Source organism: Phyllostomus discolor, chromosome 8 (assembly GCF_004126475.2).
Source record: "Phyllostomus discolor isolate MPI-MPIP mPhyDis1 chromosome 8, mPhyDis1.pri.v3, whole genome shotgun sequence".
NCBI classification, from domain to species: domain Eukaryota; kingdom Metazoa; phylum Chordata; class Mammalia; order Chiroptera; family Phyllostomidae; genus Phyllostomus; species Phyllostomus discolor.
Window position 1 is genome coordinate 78,384,029 of NC_040910.2, and position 20,967 is coordinate 78,404,995.

The following is a 20,967-nucleotide window of genomic DNA, read 5'->3' on the forward strand; positions in this document are numbered from 1 at the left end:
CTGCAGGGATTAAGAAGTATAATTGGTAGGTACAAAATAGACAGGGGGATGTTAAGAATAGTATAGAAAATGGAGAATCCAAAGAACTTACATGCACAACCCATGGATGTGAATTAAGTGGGGGTATTGCTGGAGGGAAAGGGGTACTGGGCAGAAGGGGGCAAAGGAGGAAAATTGGGACATCTGTAATAGCATAATCAATAAAATATATTTTAAAAATAAATTTAAAAAAACATAACAAAGGATATCATTATTGTTCTCCTCAACTTAAGAAATTACAAAGGTTTTTGGAACTCTGTGCCAAGAACAGGAAGAAGACTAAATATGTATATGTATTTCTTATAAGTCACAATATCACACCTGCTAATAGTAGTATATACATTTATATTTCTATATGTTGGATTTCTCTAAAGACAGGTGCAATTGACTGATAAAGGTAAGAAAGAATCAGGGAAAGTGTGTCTAGGGAAAGTGGTCTCTAGGTCTAGGAAGATAATTAGCCTATGCCTGTCTTCTAACAAGCCTTGTTTGTGTCATTTGGAGGTGGGGAGGGGAATAAAAGTCAACCTGAGGACAATAATTGAAGAAATCCTTATTAGTGCTATACAGAGAATGGTTGCTTATTGTTATAAATGTGCCACTTTAATGTGTTACCTCCAGGAGTAGAATAAACTGGAATTACTAGGAAAAGAACAAAGAAGACTACAAACCTTGAGTGTGTAGGTCAGAGATGAAAGCCAGAAATATTGTATCCCATTGAGCCAATAGTGTTTAGCTCCAGTCCAGATAATCTGAGCTATTTTAGTAGCTGTCCTACTTTTTATCTGGAACTTCATCTAGTTACAAATGTAGCAGCTCAAAATTTTAATTCATCTCATTGGACAGTATTTTCCTTCTACCACAATTCTCCAGCATGGAAAATTTTTAAAAGAGTAAGGGAGTGGGGAACTCTTTTGAAAAATTAGCTGTAGACTTAATTTTCTGAAACATTCCTCTTCAGTGCCCACCGCCAGAGGGGAGGGGCACTTCCCCCTAAAACTTGAATGCACAGAGGAAGTAGACCAGCTAAGCTTTGTATTTCTGTTTGATGTGGATATTTATTACTTACAGTAAAAAGACGACAAATTATTGGTTTAAGTCCAGCTTGTCTGACTAAAATGTTAGGCAGATTGCTCTGTGGCATGTAATAGGAAATGGAGTTGGTGGCTTTCAAAGCCCCTGGCCCTGGTTGGCCATTTTCTTTGGTCAGACTTCTGCACTGGACTGCCACCCAGGTTTCTACTTGACCTTGTTCACTTAGCTTTCCCAATACTAAAAAGAAAAGCACATTTAACACAAACTGAATGGACTTGATTTGTAATTCAGCCCAGAACAAATGAGGCGGTGTGGGTATAAACGCAGCTTGTAAGCCCAGACCTTCATATGAGCTGTAGCTGCCTTGGCTGGGCTCTCAGTGACTGAAAGATGATGACAGAATTGAGAACAGATCAAAAGCTTACTATGTCTAATTGTACTTCCTTATGCATGTTTTTTGAGCTAGTTAGAATTTCTTATCTGGGCTTCATTTAAAATATCAAATGAGTTTTTGTAATCAAAAGTGATATGGGTGAATATGTCTGCTAACATTTTAAAGGGAAATAGCAAAAAGTCTCAAATTGAAATCTGAAACTTTGCTACTATCACAGAAATATTTGAAAAATCTAGGAGATCTTATGGTACCAGTATATGGCCTCACTCAGTCTCCGAAGAATGATTTCCCAGTAGAAAATACTCTATTTGGTCATGGTATTTCTTTTCAGAGCCAACAAACCTGAGCTTCCACATACCAGCTCACATGAGAAACCTATCTGTTGTAGTGGAGGGCTTAATGACTTTTGTCTGTCCTTCAGAGAAGGAGCTGGATCGTTGGCCCAGTAGTGCTTGAAGTGGGAACTTAAGGCTACTATTTGCCCCAAAATGGTTCTGCTACAGAAGTTCTCCATCATGAAAATCCTTTCCTCAGATTATTTGTTCTGATAGAACAGAAGGAAACTTAATTTTTTTAAAGATTTTATTTATTTATTTTTAGAGAGGTAAGGGAGGGAGATAGAGAGAAACATCAATGTGCGGTTGCTGAGGGTCATGGCCTGCAACCCAGGCGTGTACCCTGACTGGGAATCGAACCTGCGACACTTTGGTTTGCAGCCCGCGCTCAATCCACTGAGCTACACCAGCCAGGTGAAACTTAATTTTTAAAAACCCTCAGCTGCTTGCTCTGGCAAGCTGGGTCAGTTAGTTGGAGCCTTATCTCATGCACCAAAAGGTGGTGGTGGCGGGTTCAATCTCTGGTTGGGGTGCGCAAGGGAGGCAGCCAATCAGTGTTTCTGTCTCACATCGATGTCTCTCCCCGTTTCTTCCTCTCTCTCCCTTCTTTCTCAAAAAATCGATAAATATATCATTGAGTGAGAATTAGGAAAAAAGTAAAACTTCAGCTGCTCAGCTCAGTTGTAACTTAAACAATTCTAGTCACTCTTCATTGTGTATACCTAATACTTTGTGTCCCCATGCTGTTTTTTCCCCACGCTGTTTTTTAACAGCTTTATTGAGATATAATTTACATACCATATAATTTACCCATTTAAAGCATGCATTCAGTGAGTTATTTAGTAGTCACAGAATTTAGCATATTCACAGAAAGATGTGCAGCCATCACCACAATCTAATTTTAGAACATTTCTAACACCCTCGAGAAGAAACACAGTACCCATCAGCCATCCTTCCCTATGTCCCCTATCCTCTCTCCCCATCCTAAACAACCACTAACTCTACTTTCTCTCTCTATAGATTTGCCTATTCTGAGTTTTGTATGTAAATGGAACCATATAAACAATTTTTGAGACAGGCTTCTTTCACTTACCATGTTTTCAAGGGTCATCTATGTTATAGTACGTATCAGTACTTCATTCCTTTTTATGACCAAATAATATTCCAGTGTGTGACTATACATACCACATTTTATTTATTCATCAATTGATAGAAATTTAAGGTGTTTTATTTGGGGGATATTATAAATAATGCCACTGTGAACATTTGTGTACAAGTTTTTGTGTTCAACTGTGTTTTCATTTTTCTTGGCCTTATAGCTATGAACTCACACTGGTTCTTGCACAAGAGACTTAAGTTGTGTCTCTGGATCTACAATGTAATAGAATGGACATGGCCAAATATAATAACTCTCCTTTTTAATTTTGCAAGTTGAAAGATTCTGTGATAATGGAATTGGTCAGAAGGTAGCAGTGAAATGGGGTGGGAGGGAGGCAAGACTATTTTTAAGAGAAGAAAGGGAAGAAAAGAAAGGCTTTCAGACTCGCTAACCCTTTAGACAAATACACCTTATTGCCAACCTACATATTTTTCTTCATGCCTTTCTCCACTTCTTGCACATACTTGTATTTTATATTATAATTAACAGCTATGAAGTTACCTGGAGGGAAATTATGCATGTAGGTTCCAAGACCAATATGAGAATAGGTTACACAGGCATCCCTGATTAGGTGGATATATCAGTCACTTCAAACTAAAAAAAGGGCTGGGCCTGGGAGGGCAGGAAGGAAGGCTTTTCTTCTCTGATTGTATTCATTTATGATAGCACATTAATTATCTCCTATCTAAATCCTCAAATTTCCTAGTACAAAGTAGAGAATATGAGGAAATCTATAGTAGTTTAATGCAAAGAAATTTCAACTTTGTTTTGTAGAATATATAAGAACAAGTGAGGATTCAAATAATGGTTGACCATTTTAAAACACCTCATATGTTCAGTAAAATATATATCCCTTGGGATCTTCTGTGTTTAATAAGTACTTTTATTTTAATATCAGCCACTAATGTGGAAATCATTTAAAACTGTTGACATTATTCTAGAGGGAATCTAAAAATCTTCTTAGGTTAAGTGCAACTGAAGACTGCAGTTACAGAAATAGGAAAAGCAAGGTTTCTCCTTTGGTACCTTCTGTGGGCCTGAAAGCACAGCCAGTGCTGCCTCTGCCTAACAAATGTCACCACCTTGGCATAACACTGAGATTGGTTTCAAGTGTCCTTTCCATAGTACAAACACAAAGCAAATGTTACTGCTATAGTATAGACTAAAAATGAGTGTTAGGGTATTCCCCTATATGTTCTGTCTTTCCATTTAAAAAGAAGTCAGTAATCATATCAAGACCATTTCTGTGTCTAATTAGAGTCTTTCAATGAACCAAAACTTACTTTTATAGAAGACTTTCCATTAGAAAGAATCCTCTCTGTTGACATAACAATGAAGAATAACCATTTTTTGTTTTATAAATTTCACCAGGTGATCTCCAGCAGCATCTCCAAGCAATGTTCATATTACTCCGCCCAGAAGACAACATCAGGCTGGTAAGTTGGTGGTATCCTTATAAGTCTATCTTCCTCAAAAGACTGTAATACAATGAACTTTGTGCAGTCATTTATATGTCCCAACACAGTACCAGGAACTCTGTGGAAACATAAAAGAACAACGACATGGCCCTATTATCAAAGAGCTTAGAATATAATTGAGGATATGAGCTAATGTGAAGTGATGTGAAACAACTTGATGGTTCAAGACTGTTGGTGAGCACCAGTTTATAAGTTACTGACCATAACAGCAATTGAAGTTAAGAAAAGAGAAAACCTGGGGACTTGACCTCTTTGAGGGAGGTTTATGTAAATGGTAGAACTTGAGCTGGGTCTTGATTTAGATCGGCAGAAAGAAAGGAGACCATCATTCTAGAAGAGGCCTCACTGAAGCGAAAGCATGCATAGGAAGGGACAAGATGAGAGTGAGTGGCCAAGGCTTTGTGCTGGTCTCAGTCGGGAGACCTGGGCTTTGGTTTTTACTACTTACCTGATGTTGGACAAGTTACTTAGCCTGTCTGCTCCTGCTTTTTCATCTCCTTTCTACCTCTCACAGTGTAGAGAATCAAATGGACATGAAAGCATACTGAGTATAAAATGCTACCTAAATTTGGTGATTATTGTTTCCATAGAGAAAATAAGATACCAGAAAATAAGGCAGGCAGAAAGGGGCTTCACGCTCCAAACTAGAGGTCTCAAACTGGAAATTCATAGGCTAAAGATGTGTTTTGTTTAGACCACAATGTTTTTTGGTTTTGTTTTGTTTTGTTTTTCTTTGTTTGTTTGGGTTTTTTTAATCTCAGCCAGAAAATTAAAGTTGAGTGATTTCACATAAAAATCCAGACTTGGTGCTTTTCTTCAAAAATCAAAAGTTCTGCCAACACTGGGACCTTGTTTTCACATGCCAAACTTGCTAGTCTTGGTGGAGGGGAGAGTATTGGTGTGGCCCGGCTTCATAATTTACCATCATCTCCCCATATCCTATTGTCTCCTGGACACTAAAGCCAGGTGTCACCATTTGTCATCATTCCTTCACCCTTGTTTTTCTTACAGTAGAATATCTAATAAAAATAGGAAAATAAAAATGTGATGAGTATGTTTCTTTGTGGAAAGTGAAAGGTGTTTCCACACAGTATTCACATGGCCTACTTCACTCATTTATATTCCCTATCAGGGATGTCCAACCCACAGCCCACGGGCCACACGCGGCCCAGGATGGCTGTATGCAGCCCAACACAAAATCACAAATTTACTTAAAACATTTTGAAATTTTTTTGTTTTTGTTAGTGTTTGTGTATTTAATGTGTGGCCCAAGGTAACTCTTCTTCCAGTATGACCCAGAGACATGAAAAGGTTGGATACCCCTGCATCTGAACTTCTAGATTAATACCTAGAATTAGTACCTCTACCCCTTCAGTAAGCAGTGGGGAAGCAGTATAGGATTCTGAGCCAAGGAACTACTGGGACAGCTATAGTATTTAAGAATAATTCCTCAGAAGCTAATACAGAATAGAGAGGAGAAGGCAGCCATCTTAAATTAGGGAGGCCTGCTGGGTAGTTATTGCAGTAATCCAGGTGTGTGGTGATCAACCCTTCTAGGTTATGGGGGTAACTTGGAAATTGGGTTTTCATAGACACACTAAATTCAAGTGCTTGATCCCTGCTTTTTCTCTGAGAAGAGAAATAATGACTAAATATAAAAATGACTAGAAGGTTTATATCAGGCTTCTGGTAATTACTGATTCATAATTCACTTAGTTATTTTTTGGTTAAATTCTGTCATTTTTTTCCTTCCTATTTCTACCTCTGTCACTTTGACGTTGCCACTAAGCAACTTACTTTGAAATTTAAAGGAATTGTAATTTAAAAATCCTTTCATAAATTATGTTATATTCTAACCTTAAAGTAGCATTATGCACATAAATAAATCTTATCTATATTTCTTGACATATTCCTATCTTAAGCACTTCTTTATAAATGAACAAAGTGAGGTGTGGTTCTTACAGCATTAATATCTCAAAATAGTGATAGTCCAACTTTCATGTACATCAGAATCACCTGCACAGCATTGTTAAGCCGTTTGATTTGGGGAAGCAGAGGCAGTGATAATTTGTGTTTTTAACAAGTTTCCAAGTGATGCTGATGTTGCTGGTCCAGGAATCACACTTGAAAACACCTCTTGTAACATGCATAATAATGGTTCCTTGTACATGCTATATGTCCAACAGATATTTGTTGATAGTTTCTAAAAATTGCATGGTTTACTAGAGCTGAAGCTGATGTCTATCACTCACTCACTTTATCTTTTTCTCACTGATAACCTGTGGAGTTTGGATTGCACCTCTAAATGTTAAAATAATTTTAACCACAACAGACATGGGAGAATGTTATGGAAGCAATTAGGAAGGTAGAATTGGCAATTAATTTTTTTTTATTTCCCTGCTAAAATATACAGCTTCAGCTACTTTACATTTATAAAATAGAAATTCAGAAAGTGTAACTGATGCCTCTAAATTCAGAGTTCAGATGACAAGCCATTTTACAGTTGTTTGAATTGTTACAAACACATAGTCATTATGTTTCAGATTATTATGTGAGTCATCTTCAAGAAAATGAGTGAATACATTGTGTGCTTTGGACAAATTAGCACTTTTCTAACTGAAAGGAGCATTTGTAGACTCAAAGCAAAGCCTTTTGTTTTGAGTTAAATTTGGAATCCTAAAACTCTCATTCTGGGGCTTGTGCATAAGGTTAAAAGTTTGATAGTCAACTGAAAGTCCTGCCTTTAATTTTTTTAATAACTCAACAAGTAGAGTTACCAAATCCCACATTTTGCTTCAGCATTAAAAATAGGACTAAATCATTTTTTTCTCCAGAGAACCCTGCGTTCAAAATAGTCTCAAGCATTAACTTTAGTACTTAGAAAAACAATAGCTGATATAATGAAGACAGTGGTTTTGTAGTACTCTCGCACATTATCAAAGACCTATTTATTTAATAAAAAATAGACTGGGAGTTTAAGGACTTTCCTGACCTTTGAAGTAACATCAACTAATGTTCTTAACTAGAACTGAGGTGCTAATAAGGTATGAGGAAGTGTTTTTGAGTACCTTACCAGAGAGTTTAAGAAAATGAAATTTTTTTATAATATGTTAATTTTTCCCAAACAGAAAATGGATTTCTTTTTTTTTTAAGTATACAATGTTTTTCTTTAATCATACAATATAGAAAGACATAAAGAACAAAGTAAAAATCACTTCGTGTCCTGCACCCTGAAAAAACACCCTTAGCTAGTGGGATAAGTAGTCTTCTAGTTGCGCATGTGTGTAAGCAAACACATGCGTCCGGTTCTCTGAGATCCGCTCTTACTGACATCAACAGGGACGAAAATAACTGAATCTGAGCGTCAGAATCTTCTCGTCTACCTAAAGCATGATCTCAGTAGTTCTGAGAAGTGAAAGTGTAAAGTAATTTAAAGCAATAAGGGCTTTATATCTGAGGGAAGGTGTTTATAAAGGTGACAGTGGATAACTGAGGACTTATCAATAGATGAACAAGATTGGGGAGAGGATGTATAAAAAAAGGCTAAGTACTGAGCAAAAATATCTGTCAGAAAGAGTGATTTTTTTTTACACAAGAATGAGATGAAAATATGAGTGCTGTTTAATAACATTTCTTCACACTTAATCATGGATATTTTTCCATATCAGTAAGTGAAACTTTTTTAATGGCTACACAGAATATGTCAGGGTTTTTTTATTCAAGAATTTCATAAAGATAAAATAAAAAAGATAAAATCCAGAGGCTCCCTCAAGCTTTTTTTTTAAGATAGTGTTTTTAGTTCACTTATGTCACATAAAGTCTCTTTTAATTTTTGATTATTGACATTGCTTTGTTCTTTTGGCTGGAATATAATATTTACCTATTTTTGAAACCTTTCTCTGATGGATTGGGTATGCTGCCTGTCTAGACATTGGGACTTTATGCTGTGGCTTCCCTGCGGATAAACACTGCATGCAGGCACATGATGTTAGGCTCTTGGTGGAAAAAAATTAAAGGCAAAGCTACAGTGTGAGCTCAGAGAGGAGTGTTTCCTGATGTTGGGTGATGCTGAGGAGAGAAGTCATTGGACCAGATGGTATTTGTGAACTCTTATGATCAGACGCATTTAAATTAGTTACTGAGGGAAGCTTTAACATCACTTTTTGGCAGATATTTTAAACTTTGGAAGCAGTTGGGTTCTTCTCTCAGAAATAAAGCAAAGGCAGGAGGTGACTTCTCAGACCTACCTCAGTCCTAGGATTCGTGGATCCAGTTCACCCAAAACTTTTAATAGAATTTCAAGTTTAGGCAGTAAAAGGACTTTCTTGGATTAAATTTCTGAGTTGCTATTGCTGCCAAGTTTTAAAATCTAAAATATTGTTTTATATGGACAATTAAAGTAAACTGCAGTATCTTTTTTCAATGAGAACTTCAGTTAAATGCATCTGAAATCCTTATCTTATTCTAGTCACTTGTTCCATGTAAGTTCTGGAGACTAGAAACATTGAAATTGCTGCCAGTTTAATATTGGGGTATTACGTATTACAAACTATCACTTTAAATTACATTTCGCTGACTGGCTTAATGAATTAAATTAGGTTATTAGATTTTGTTAAGCTTCCCATCAGAGGAATGTGAAATGAACCTCAAACTTCAGAATGAGTATTTGGTTTTTCTTTATGCTGTGGCCCTTAAAATTTTAATTCCTTAACCTAGAATCTTGATGCTTAAAAGGACTTTTTGGAGCTTGAGGTCAATCGCCTGGCATTGCAGAATTTTTTTATAAAAACAGTTCATTCTTCTAATTACAATGTGTGAGTCAAACTAATGTTATATCTCCTGACCCTCTGACTAAATAAAGTTCCACTTCCCTGTTGGGAAGAATTTAGTAATTACTATAGGTACTATCTAGAGATTCATGATCAAATCTCAAAACTTTAAGTGCTATTCTTTCATTTAAGAAGCTTAAAATTCATTGAATCTAAGATGTCTGATTACTCGAACCTAAGTCAGTATGAGATAACTGGGACCTTTCCCATTAGATTTGGGATGTTCTGTTGAGGTTAAATTAATCAAGGGAGAGCCAAATTTTTTAAATGCTTATATGATAGATAGATAGATAGATAGATAGATAGATAGATAGACAGATTAAATACACACACCACCCTTTTTAAAAGACGACAACTAATGTTTGCACTGAATATTACAAAGAAACATTGATTGCCCACCTGCTAATTGACCTAATAACTTGCATGACAGTTAAGGTAGTTCTTATGGAGGTCATTTTCTTTCCTTTTATCAGTTTCAGTTAACCAATCAGTCGCCACTAGTTGGTGTAGAAGCTGTGGATAAATTACAGAACTACAGTTCAGTTGTTCCCATGCCATTTGTATTTGAGCCTTGCCAGAGATTCTCAGAGCCTTTACAGAGGATAAAAGAACCTCTGACATATTCAGGAAACTGAATAGTTGGCTCAAAATTTGCCAAGGCAAGTCCAAGTTTAGATACATAATAATATCTAAGATCTTGTTTATGAGAAATTCTGGTTTACCTGCACTGGGTTTCTGGTTAGTCTGATATTTCATGGAGCATTTCTGAAATGAGAGGGTCAGTGCTGCCTCCGCCTCCTGTGCATGGACTCCTATCCATAGCTCTATGTATATAATGCTCACTTGGTCGCAGCCCACTACAGCTAGACCCTCGTCCACTTGAATATTAGTTCCTCTTAGTGAATTTAGGTGGAAATGCTCTGTTACTTCATGGAACATAGAACCAGCAGTGCAACTTTCTACCTTGTGTGCTCAGAATCAGTATGTGGGCATGACATTCTTCTTGTATCATCTCTAATTAGAAATAAGCTTTAATGTAGCCACTTCTGCTGTTTTTGCTTCCCTGGCTTTTCCTAGGTGTATCAGAATAGAGACAGAAAGATAAGCATGGGTATTTTACCTCTGCCTTGATAAATGGATTATTTTAGCTGTGTAACTATGTCTCTTTTCCTCTTTGCCTGGCCACTTTTAAAATAGTGATCACATTAGGAGAAGGGGATCCCAGGAAGGGCAGCACTAAAAGAATTTCAAACAGTCCTGGTTGGTGTGACTCAGTGTATTGAGTGCCAACCTTCAAATCAAGGGGGCGCTAGTTCGATTCTCAGTCAGGGCACATGCCTGAGTTGTGGGCCAGATCCCCAGTAGGGGGCGTTTGAGAGGCAACAACACACTGATGTTTCTCTCCCTCTCTTTCTCCTCTAAAAATAAATAAATTTAAAAAAATTTTTAAAAGAATTCCAAACAGAAATGTCTGTCAAATTTCTGACAAATGTCTTGAACCAGTTGATGGGTTTGGAAATCTGTTTCTCTTCTGAGATAAGGAATGGTGGTGGGCGTTGTTTTATACAGAAGAAGTTGCTCATAGTATACATTTTCCTGCCTTTTTGTTAATAGAGAAAAAGAAGAATGGACTAAACTATACACTCTGTGAAGGCAGGGACCATATTTCTCTTCCACTCTTGAATCCTCAGCACTTCTGCTCTGATTGTATACACAGTAAATGTATAGTAAATATTTGAACGAATGTTGAGTGGAAGCCATACTACTTTATGTTTGTTTGTTTGTTTGTTTGTTTTCCTGGCTGGTGTGGCTCAGTTGGTTGGAATGTCATCCAGTAGACAGAAGGGTTACATGTTACAAGAAGGCAGCCAATCAATGTTTCCCTCACATTGATGCTTCCCTTTCCCTTTCCCTCTCTCTACCCCTTACCCCCTTCCCTCCCTTTCTCTTTTTAAGAGCAATGAAAAAGTGCCCTTAGGTAAGGATTTTTTTTAGATTTCTTATTAAGAAAAGTCCCAAATATATAAAATACAAATATATCCTCATGAGCCCATTACCTAGCACTTTTTTTTTTGATAGTTGAAGAACCATCAACATTTTTCCAGATTTCCCATCTATCCCCTCTTTTTGTTGTTGTTGCTGTTGGAACATTTTTTTAAACCACTTTACTGATGTATAATGACATACAAAAAGTTGTGCATATTTGATATATACAACTTGATGAGTTGGGAGATAAATAAACACCCATGAAACCATCACCACAATCTGTGCCATAAACATCCATTACCTCCAAAAGTTTCCTCTAAACCTGACCTGTGGTGATGATGCTGACAATGATGATGATTAGAACACTTAACATAAGATCTACCCACTAAGTTAAATTTTTTAAATAGGCTTTATTTTTTAGAGCAGATTCAAGTTCACAGAAGAATTGAGCAGGAGGTACAGCATGTCCTCAAATAATGTTTTATTCAACCTTTTGTTATAACATTGATGAGGTGCCATAGGAATATAACTCTTTTTTCTATCAATTAGCCTATGGCAAAATTGGTTTCATTATAGGTTCTTTTGCTTAAAGTTGCAGAACCTGTCAGTGTTAAGTGAGGGGTTACTGTACAGAGATTTCCTATATACTCTCTGTCCCCTCTCAGGTATTGTCTCCCTCATTATCTCCATCCCCCACCAGAATTACACATTTGTTACAATTGATAGACCTACACTAACACATCATTATCAACTCAAAACCTGTAGTTTACATTAGGGTCTACTCGTGATGTTGTACCTTGTATGGGTTTTAATAATAACATATATCCAGCTCTTCAGTAGTAAACAAAGCAGTTCCACTGACCTAAAAATCATCTGTGCTCCCTTAACCCCTGATAACTAATTTTACTGACTCTATAGTTTCGCTTTTCCAGAATGTGATATAGTTGGACTCATAGAGTATATAGCCTCCTCAGATTGACTTCTTTCACTTCGTAATAATGCATTTAAGGTTCCTCCATGTCTTTTCATGACTTGATAGCTCATTTCTTTTTAGTACTGAATAATATTCTATTATCTAGGTGTAATATAAGCATCTGAAAAAGTTATTTCTTCAATTGTAATTGAAACTAAAGAAAATTTTGTAGAATATAATCTAAGAATTCAGTAGAGCAACTTCTTTTAGGTAATGTTTGCTTTGTATTATAATTGTTTATGGGACTTTAATCTGTGAGTCCAGTGCTCCCATTCATACAGCCTCACAATCCCCTCTTTGATCTTTAGAACATGACCTGGTAATTGCTATTATAAAGACTGTGCTAATCACAAACATTAAGCATTTATTTACTGTATGCCAAGCACTGTGCTTTACATGCATGATTTTATATGAATTTACAACCCAAAGGAATAGGTATTATTATATTTCCCTCCAATTATTTTAGAAACTTTTATAGGGTTTTTTAAAGATTTTATTTATTTATTTTTAGAGACAGGGAGGGAGGGAAAAGAGAGGGAGAAAAACATTGATATAAGAGAGAAACATCAATCAGTTGCCTCTCGCACGCCTCAAACTGGGGGGCTGGCCTGGCCCACAACTCAGGCATATGCCCCAACCAGGAATCAAATAGGTCAGCACCCGACCCACTGAGCCATACCAGTCAGGGCATACTTCTAAAGTTTTTACAGTTAATACATGAGCTGGGATTTGAATGTAGGTCTCCTAACTACTGGCTCCACTGTCTCCCTGAGTATGCTTTAAGATGCTGATGTGAAAAAGATTAAATGCTCTAAAACTGACCTTTTAATTTTCTTAATTTCTCTGTTGTCTGTTAACCTCCAGGCTGTAAGACTAGAAAGTACTTACCAGAATCGAACACGCTATATGGTAGTGGTTTCAACTAATGGTAGACAAGACACTGAAGAAAGCATCGTTCTGGGAATGGATTTCTCTTCTAATGACAGGTATGCTATCACAAAAGAGAAGATGAGAAGACTCCTTTTTAAGTAACCTATTCCAGTTGCCTTTTGAATTATGACAAAAACATCTTATACAGTTCTACTCTTAAAGCTAAATACCTAAATCTAGAGATCACAAAGATATCTTAGTCACACAATGTTCAGAGATAAAAATGTTTAATGAATATCCTTAGTAATGTGTTTCTGATATACACTATTTCTTACCTTCCTCTCATCTTTAGGTGGTGATGCTATAAAGGATATGGGTTAAACTTATATCTCTGGGAGGTGGGGGGGGGGGGAGCTGCCTGTTCTCTGCAGTTGACTTTATTTTAAGCAGTAATGATTCACTTTGATGATTCTAGGGTGCATGCCCTTTATGATATTGCACCAGTGGGTCCTGGATTCAAAGAGAGCCCGCTTTAACTCCAGTCTCTTGTATTTATCCATGGTCTTACACCTTGCTTTTATCAAATGTTTGCTTCCCTTTTCTTTAAACTCAAAACAGAAACTTTTATAATCACATACCTTTGGCTTTAGTGGCGCTTTATGTCCTATGATTAAGGACATCAGACATCCCACAAAACCTGGCTTCATTTTGTCCCTCAAGTTTGTTGCTTTCCTTTTGTATTTTCCTACTTTTTGGGGGGAAACCTTGAGAAGACTTGGAATGTGGCTGCTAAGCAGATCTCTGCATTGTAGATAATAAGCCTCAGGAAATCCTGCCAGATGTCTCAAAGCACTGACTTCCTGGCTCAGCACTAGAATGGAACAGTGGAGTAGAGAGAGAGCTAGGGGTGTGACCCAGGTCTGGGAGAATTTAGCCACAAAGAGAAGAGGAGACTGGGAGTGATTCTATTTGTCCTGGTGTGGGGTGGGGGTCACATTGTCACAAGAAAGTTTCCCAAACTAGAATTTACCTGATCTTGTGCACAACAGTCAACTTGAAAATGATTTGCAGGACCTGGCTGGCATAGCTCAGTGGATTGAGCGCGGGCTGGGAACCAAAGCATCACAGGTTCGATTCCCAGTCAGGGCACATGCCTGGGTTGCAGGCCATGGCCCCCAGCAACCGCACATTGATGTTTCTCTCTCTCTCTCTCTCTCCCTCCCTTCCCTCTCTAAAAAAATAAATAAATAAAATCTTTTGAAAAATCTTTAAAGAGCTGTTACCTCATATACCACTTACAGCTCTTAATTGTATGATCTGAAATTACACAAGCCTGTAAGCCACATTTAGGAAGCTGTTCCTCCCGCATGGTTTTAACCTCTGGTGTATCTAAGCAACAAATCTTTCAGTAAATAAACATGTGTCCTGTAAGAACACCTACCTTGCTTACATTCATTAGTATTTTAAGACCTGTGATATCTCTAGGTCTGTACTGTCTGGTACAGCAGCCACTAAACTATATGTGACTATTTAAATACATTAATATTAAATAAAATTAAAATTTCAGTCTTTAGTTACAACTAGCCACATTTCAAGTACCCCAGCTATATGTGGGGTACTAGACACATAATGTCTAGTATGTGGCTACCATACTAGACATTATGCTTATAGAACATTACCATCATTGCAGAAAGTTCAGCTGGACAGCACTGCTCTAGATCTTATTTCATTTGCTTCATTCGTCCCAATTCCTTCTTTGGAACCCCCATAAAAAAGGAACTGGGGCAGCTTGGAAACTTCACTTGAGTCTTTCCCTAAACAGAGAAGGCAACAACTTCAGATTCTTCTGACAGAGAGAGTGAGCAATCAGATGTCTAATCTTATCTCTCTTAATTTGTCTTAAACATTCCCAGAAATCATAAAGACTGCTTATTAATGTGGATACCCAGTATTTATCTTCAGTGAACTGCACCTATCTTTAGTAATAGTCCTACCTGAATCATACCTAGCAAAAAAAGCTTTAGTTTAACCCTGGCTGGCGTAGCTCAGTGGATTGAGCATGGGCTGTGAACTCAAGGGTTGCAGGTTCGATTCCCAGTCAGGGCACATGCCTGGGTTGCAGGCCAGGTCCCCATTGGGGGCCACTCAAGAGGCAATCACACACTGATGTTTCTCTCTGTTCTTCCCTTCCCCACTCTAAAAAAATAAATATTTTTTAGAAAAAGTTTTAGTTTATGGGAGACAAAATGTGATATGAAAAGCTATAAAAATTGGTTTTCATTCTGTTTGGTAAACTTGATATTATGAATTCCCATATATCAAAATGTAGGAATGGGTAGATATACTTTGCCTCCTCGCCCAACCAAAAGAAGAATAACAAATTTAAAAACAAAAAACAACCAGAACTGCCAGAAAATCAAGTTGTATGGAAGTCTGACAATCAAGGAGTTAAAGAAGAAAGAAGAAACATTCATCCAGACCAGTAGGAGGGGTCGAGATCAGCAGAGAGAATGCATGACAAGGTGGTGGATGGCAGTCCCACATTTGTATGTGCATAAACAAGGAGGAACAACTGAGGAGCAAGATAGACCAGGAAACCCAGGGTTCCAGCATGGGAAAAGAAAACCTCAAAACCTCTGGCTGTAAAATCCTGTGGGTGTTGAGGCAATGGCACAATTCAAAACACTGGTAATCTGTATGCTCACAGAAATGGCTGAGTATGATGGTAAAATAGAGGAAGAAATGAAGGCTATGCAAAGTGAAATAGAGAATACAGGGAACCAACAGTGAAGGGAAGGAAACTGGGACTCAATGATTTTGACCATAAGGAAGAAATAAACATTCAACCAGAACAGAATGAAGGGAAAAGAATTTTAAAAAATGAGGAGAGGCTTAGGAACTTCCAAGACAACTTCAAACATTCCAACATCCGAATCATAAGGGTGCCAGAAGGGGAAGGGCAAGAAATGGAAAACTTATTTGAAGAAATAATGAAGAACTTCCCCAGTCTGGAGAAGGATATAGACTTCCAGGAAGTCCAGGAAGCTCAGAGAGTCCCAAAGAAATTGGACCCAAGGAGGAACACACTAAGGCACATCATAATTACATTACCCAAGATTAAAGACAAGGAGAGAATCTTAAAAGCATCAAGAGAAAAGGAGACAGTTACCTACAAAGGAGTTCCCATAAGACTATCAGCTGGTTTCACAAAAGAGATGTTTCTGGCACAAAAGGGCTGGAAAGAAGTATTCCAAGTCATGAAAAGCAAGTACCTACATCCAAGATTACTTTATCCAGCAAAGTGTTCATTTAGAATGGAAGGGCAGATAAAATGCTTCTCAGATAAGGTCAAGTTAAAGGAGTTCATCATCACCAAGCCCTTAGTATATGAAATGTTAAAGGGTCTTATCTGAGAAAAAGAAGAAGGTCAAAACTTTGAACAGTAAAATGAACAGACTCACAATTATCAACAACTGGACAAAAAAAAAAGCCAAAAACAAACTAAGAAAAAATTAGAACAGGAACAGAATCACAGAACTGGAGATCATATGGAGGGTTATCAGTGGGAAGGGAAAGCAGGGAGAATGGGAGAAAAGGTACAGGGAATAAGAGGCATAATTGGTAGGTACAAAATAGACAGGGGGAGTTAAGAATAGTATGGGAAATGGAGAAGCCAAAGAACTTATATGTATGATCCATGGACATGAACTAAGAGGTGGGGGGGAATGCTGATGGGAGAAGAGTGCAGGGCAGAGGGGAATGAAGGGAAGAAAAAAATGGAACAACTGTAATAGCATAATCAATAAAATATACTTTAAAAAAATATTCCCATATATCCTGTTTGAATGAGCTTCTTGGACAGTAAGAGAAATGCTGCCTAACTTGAGAGAAAATGGTGCTCAGGTAATCCAGTATCATTTTTATCTCAGTTGATGTTGAAGGAATTTGTATCATTTTGTATTGGACAATAGAAAAAGTTAATGTTTCAGAGCAGTATTAAACCAAAGTAGAACACATTGCTTATGACATACTCTTCCCACGTAGTTTCCAAGATATGTTATAGCAGTTCATCTAACCTATTTACAAGTTCTTTGAGTTGTGTGTATTTTAAATAATACAGTTTTTTTTAATATTGTACTTACTTATTTTTAGAGAGGGAAGGGAGGGAGACAGAGAGAGAGAGAGAGAAACATCAATGTGCGGTTGCTGGGGGTTATGGCCAGCAACCCAGGCATGTGCCCTGGCTGGGAATCGAACCTGGGACACTTTGGTTCCCAGCCCGCGCTCAATCCACTGAGCTACGCCAGCCAGGGCAAATAATACAGTTTTTAATACAGAGCATAACCTTGGTTTCCAAATTTCATTGGACGTATTTCAAGTTATAAAATAATAAGGCTTTATGGTGTTGTTTTTTTTATTTTTCTTTGTAACCCCAAAACCTTGAAATGTTTGGTACATGTAGTCACTCAATAAATACTGAATGGGTGAGTAATAAAATAAGTAATTATAATGGGGAAAATGTGCTAAGATGCAAAGTAAACTGGATAAAAATATTGGTGTGCCTCCCTTACCTGTTGTATAAAAAAGCTATTTCTTACTGTAAAAAAAGCATTCCAACCTAAATACAAACTGAAAATGTGTTGTGTGGTTTCTGCATGTCAGTGTCATCTGTTCAAAATTTAACTGGTGTCTGGTCACAAGTTCACCTTCTGTATCTTCTTCTGTAGTTGCTTAATTTCTAGATTTATCAGTAGGTTATCAACCCTTCCATATTTATACCCAAATTGCAGTTGTTGCTAGGAACCTGGCTAAACACTTAGCCAAAATAAAACAAAAAACTAAAACTAATTGCACTCCACCTTAGGAAGCGATTTCATTTTCAAAACAAATTTTCCTTGCACTCCTCTACTCAACAAAAATAGTGGTGGAGCTGTCTTCCTCCCTTCCAAATTCTGGCATGAGAAACATGCATCTGGAGTTCAGGCCTAGGGTTCCAATGTGGATAAGCTGTTTCGGTCTTGATTTGAATCATCTGAACTCTGGAAAAACTGGTGGAGTGTTGAGTAACAGGCCCGCAAGTGCAATGGAAATCATTAGACACAGCTCAAGTAGTATATGGCCTTCATTAGCCCTGTAATGACTCCAAAAGTTAAAGCTTGGTATTCCTCATGTTGTTTTTAATACATTCTCATAGTATTTCCCTCCCTGCAAAATCACTTTCAGTTATATTAGAGCACCCAGTATAGATTCATAGTCAACATTTGTTTTATGTATCAGTACATTAATACATACTGTTTCACTTTAAATATTTTAGATTTTCATGATAATTTTCTGAGGGTAGTTTTTGTTACCTACATATTAAAATGAAGAAATTAAGGCTGAGAGAGGTTAAAAAACTTGTCAGAAGGAATTGAAGTACTGAAGGAGAACAAATCCAGATTTTTTGGCATAGCATAACTGCTCCATAAGTAGTAGTTTTGACACATTTTTAATGTGTTATCTAGTTTAGTGTGTAAAACAACCCAATATAGATGATGAATCTGGTGCACAAAGCAATTAAATAAGTTGCCTAAGATTATTGATACATTTAGTGCAAGACCTCAGGTTCCAGAACCCATTGGGCTCCAGAGCCTATGTTCTTAACTGTACTTTGCTGTTCCACTTCCCGCATCCAAGGTTCTTTCTACTATACCATGCTTCTCTTCTAGATACATTGGCAGGGAGAGGGTATAGGAGCCTTTGGGAGACTGGATAGAGGGGGAAATGGTGTAAGGCGGTCTTAAGGAGAAAAAGTAGTGGAGGTGTGCGGTAGGTTACAGCTGTCCAGAGAAGCAATGTGACACAGCATACAACTGGGAGTCCATAGCTTCCTATTTCTGCCTGTTCCAATAATTTAGTTTCCTCCTTGTGTGATTTAAATAATATTTTAATACACCATAGTAGGGCTACCCTTTTGTTGGTTGTTGACATTCCTACTCACTCTCCACTTCAGCAGTGCTAGTTCAGTGCACAGTCACCAAGCACTGTTGTATTTAAGTTGTGTCTCTTGTCTCTCTTAATGTGATCACAAGCCATTATTGATTACTATGTTCATATTTTCATTCCTTTTCCCATTTAAACTATTGAGTGTACTCTGGGGTTCAGTAAGTCTATGTAAACCTCAGAATTGGAATTGAGCAAATCACATGGTCAGAGATCTTAAGCAACAAACAATGGTTTTTGGCATTAGAAATAATTCTTGATTCTCAATGTATACTTTTTTATAGTATTTTGATTTTTGAACTATGTGAAAATACTGTCTATTTTTAATACATAAAAAAAATTCTTGGAGTTGGTTACTATGACTTTGGGCTGAGACCTGCCAATTTCAAGTCAACAAATCACCTGGATTTTTTAGACAGTGGCCATTTGCAAGACAGCAATATGGGGAGCTAGGTCCTTAAATATTTAAGGACTTAACTAACCACCTGTTTAAAACAGCTTCTGAGCACATACACTGGATTAATAGTAATATAATAGAAATTTCTCCACTTTAACACTTATATTAGAATCAGCTTAGAGACTTATCCTTTGTGTTGGAAGAGTTAATAAACAGAACTGCTGCCTAGAATGACAGAAAGGAACTTAGGGACTATTTCTTGTCTTGCAGTAGCACGTGTACCATGGGCTTAGTCCTGCCTCTCTGGAGTGACACGCTAATTCATTTGGATGGTGATGGGTAAGAGGTTTCCCTTTTTATCTTCCTACAGAAAGCCAAGGGGTAGGGTTCTATCTTAGTGCTCATTCATTCAGGTGAATGGGAGGCCCACTGAGCCCAACTGAATTGTCATGTCAGCAGCTCAATGAGTTCTTTTAAACTCTGTTTTGTAAAGTGGAGTGAACATGCAACTTGCCAAGGCCTCTCACTTCTGTTCTTCTAGGCCGACTATGGTAAGAATCCAAACAAAGAGGAACTAGTTTGTTGGCTCACTCTTTAAACTGAGCATGTGGGACTGTTGCAATGCTTTCCCAGAGGATGATATGTTCTGTTTCATATAACCTCTCGCTGCCTCTGCCAGCTGTCAGCCGACAGTATAACCCCTTTTCTGTGCCAGTTTCTTCTAGTGACCCTCCACCCCCACCCTTGGTGTTTTTAGAATGTGTCCCAAAGAGACCAAGATGTTTGCTCCAGTTTATAAAACCAGGGTCAGGTTTGCTATGAACCCACAAGACTTCCAAATAGAAATATACAGCAGAACAGCTTGTCCATAGCTACACCTGGGGAACTGGATGTATTATGATTCCCTAACTTCATTGTGGGAGTCCATTCATTCTGCTTAGTAGATAAAATCAGACAATTTGTTGATGCCTTCTACTGAACCAGTAGTTAGTAGCCTGGGAAACAACCTTGAAAACTCACAACTGAAATAACCCACTCTCATTTGTGTGTTTTTGTCTTAATCCTTTTTTCCTTAGTGGGTTCAGCGTATCAACGGACAACAGAGTTCACATATTCAAACCTGTATCTGTGCAGGCAATGTGGTAAGAGGACTTTTAATATCTCTATGAAAGTTTTAAAATATGTTATTGGAGCAATATTTTGTGAGAAGTAGTATTTTAAATAGTACAATTCTCTACAAAAATGCTGATGATCTGTGTGTATAGATTATGTGTGATCTGTTTGGCTGTAATAGTTAAATATAACTTAGTAGTTTAATTTTCAAATTATCACAGTAGAAGGCTTTGAGCATTGGTGAACAAGTAAAATTCAGAGGTGGGCTTACACTGGAAGATACATAACAGATTAGATAGCCAGTTGGAAGTGAATTTTATAGGGACACACTGACTAAGTAGCCGTCTAGAGGCAAATCTAAACATCACACTACTACT

The 20,967-nt window shown here is 37.4% G+C and overlaps 1 protein-coding gene and 1 non-coding gene across 7 annotated transcripts in view; both read left to right on the plus strand.

Annotated features, from left to right (window-relative positions):
- SSH2 (slingshot protein phosphatase 2) overlaps positions 1-20,967 on the plus strand; it is a 250,487-nt gene that overhangs the window by 186,522 nt on the left and 42,998 nt on the right. For 4 of the 6 annotated variants that reach the window (XM_028521743.2, XM_028521742.2, XM_036033305.1 and 1 more), the window contains 4 exons: positions 4,334-4,398; positions 13,093-13,214; positions 19,748-19,816; positions 20,554-20,619. In XM_028521743.2, coding sequence (XP_028377544.1) covers positions 4,334-4,398; positions 13,093-13,214; positions 19,748-19,816; positions 20,554-20,619 — 322 coding nt within the window. The remainder of the gene's footprint in view (positions 1-4,333; positions 4,399-13,092; positions 13,215-19,747; positions 19,817-20,553; positions 20,620-20,967) is intronic. The other 2 variants (XM_028521745.2, XM_028521744.2) reach the window with 1 other exon arrangement.
- LOC114504423 lies at positions 7,774-7,851 on the plus strand. The gene has a single exon (XR_003685195.1). It is a non-coding gene; the product is annotated as a small nucleolar RNA U2-19 (small nucleolar RNA).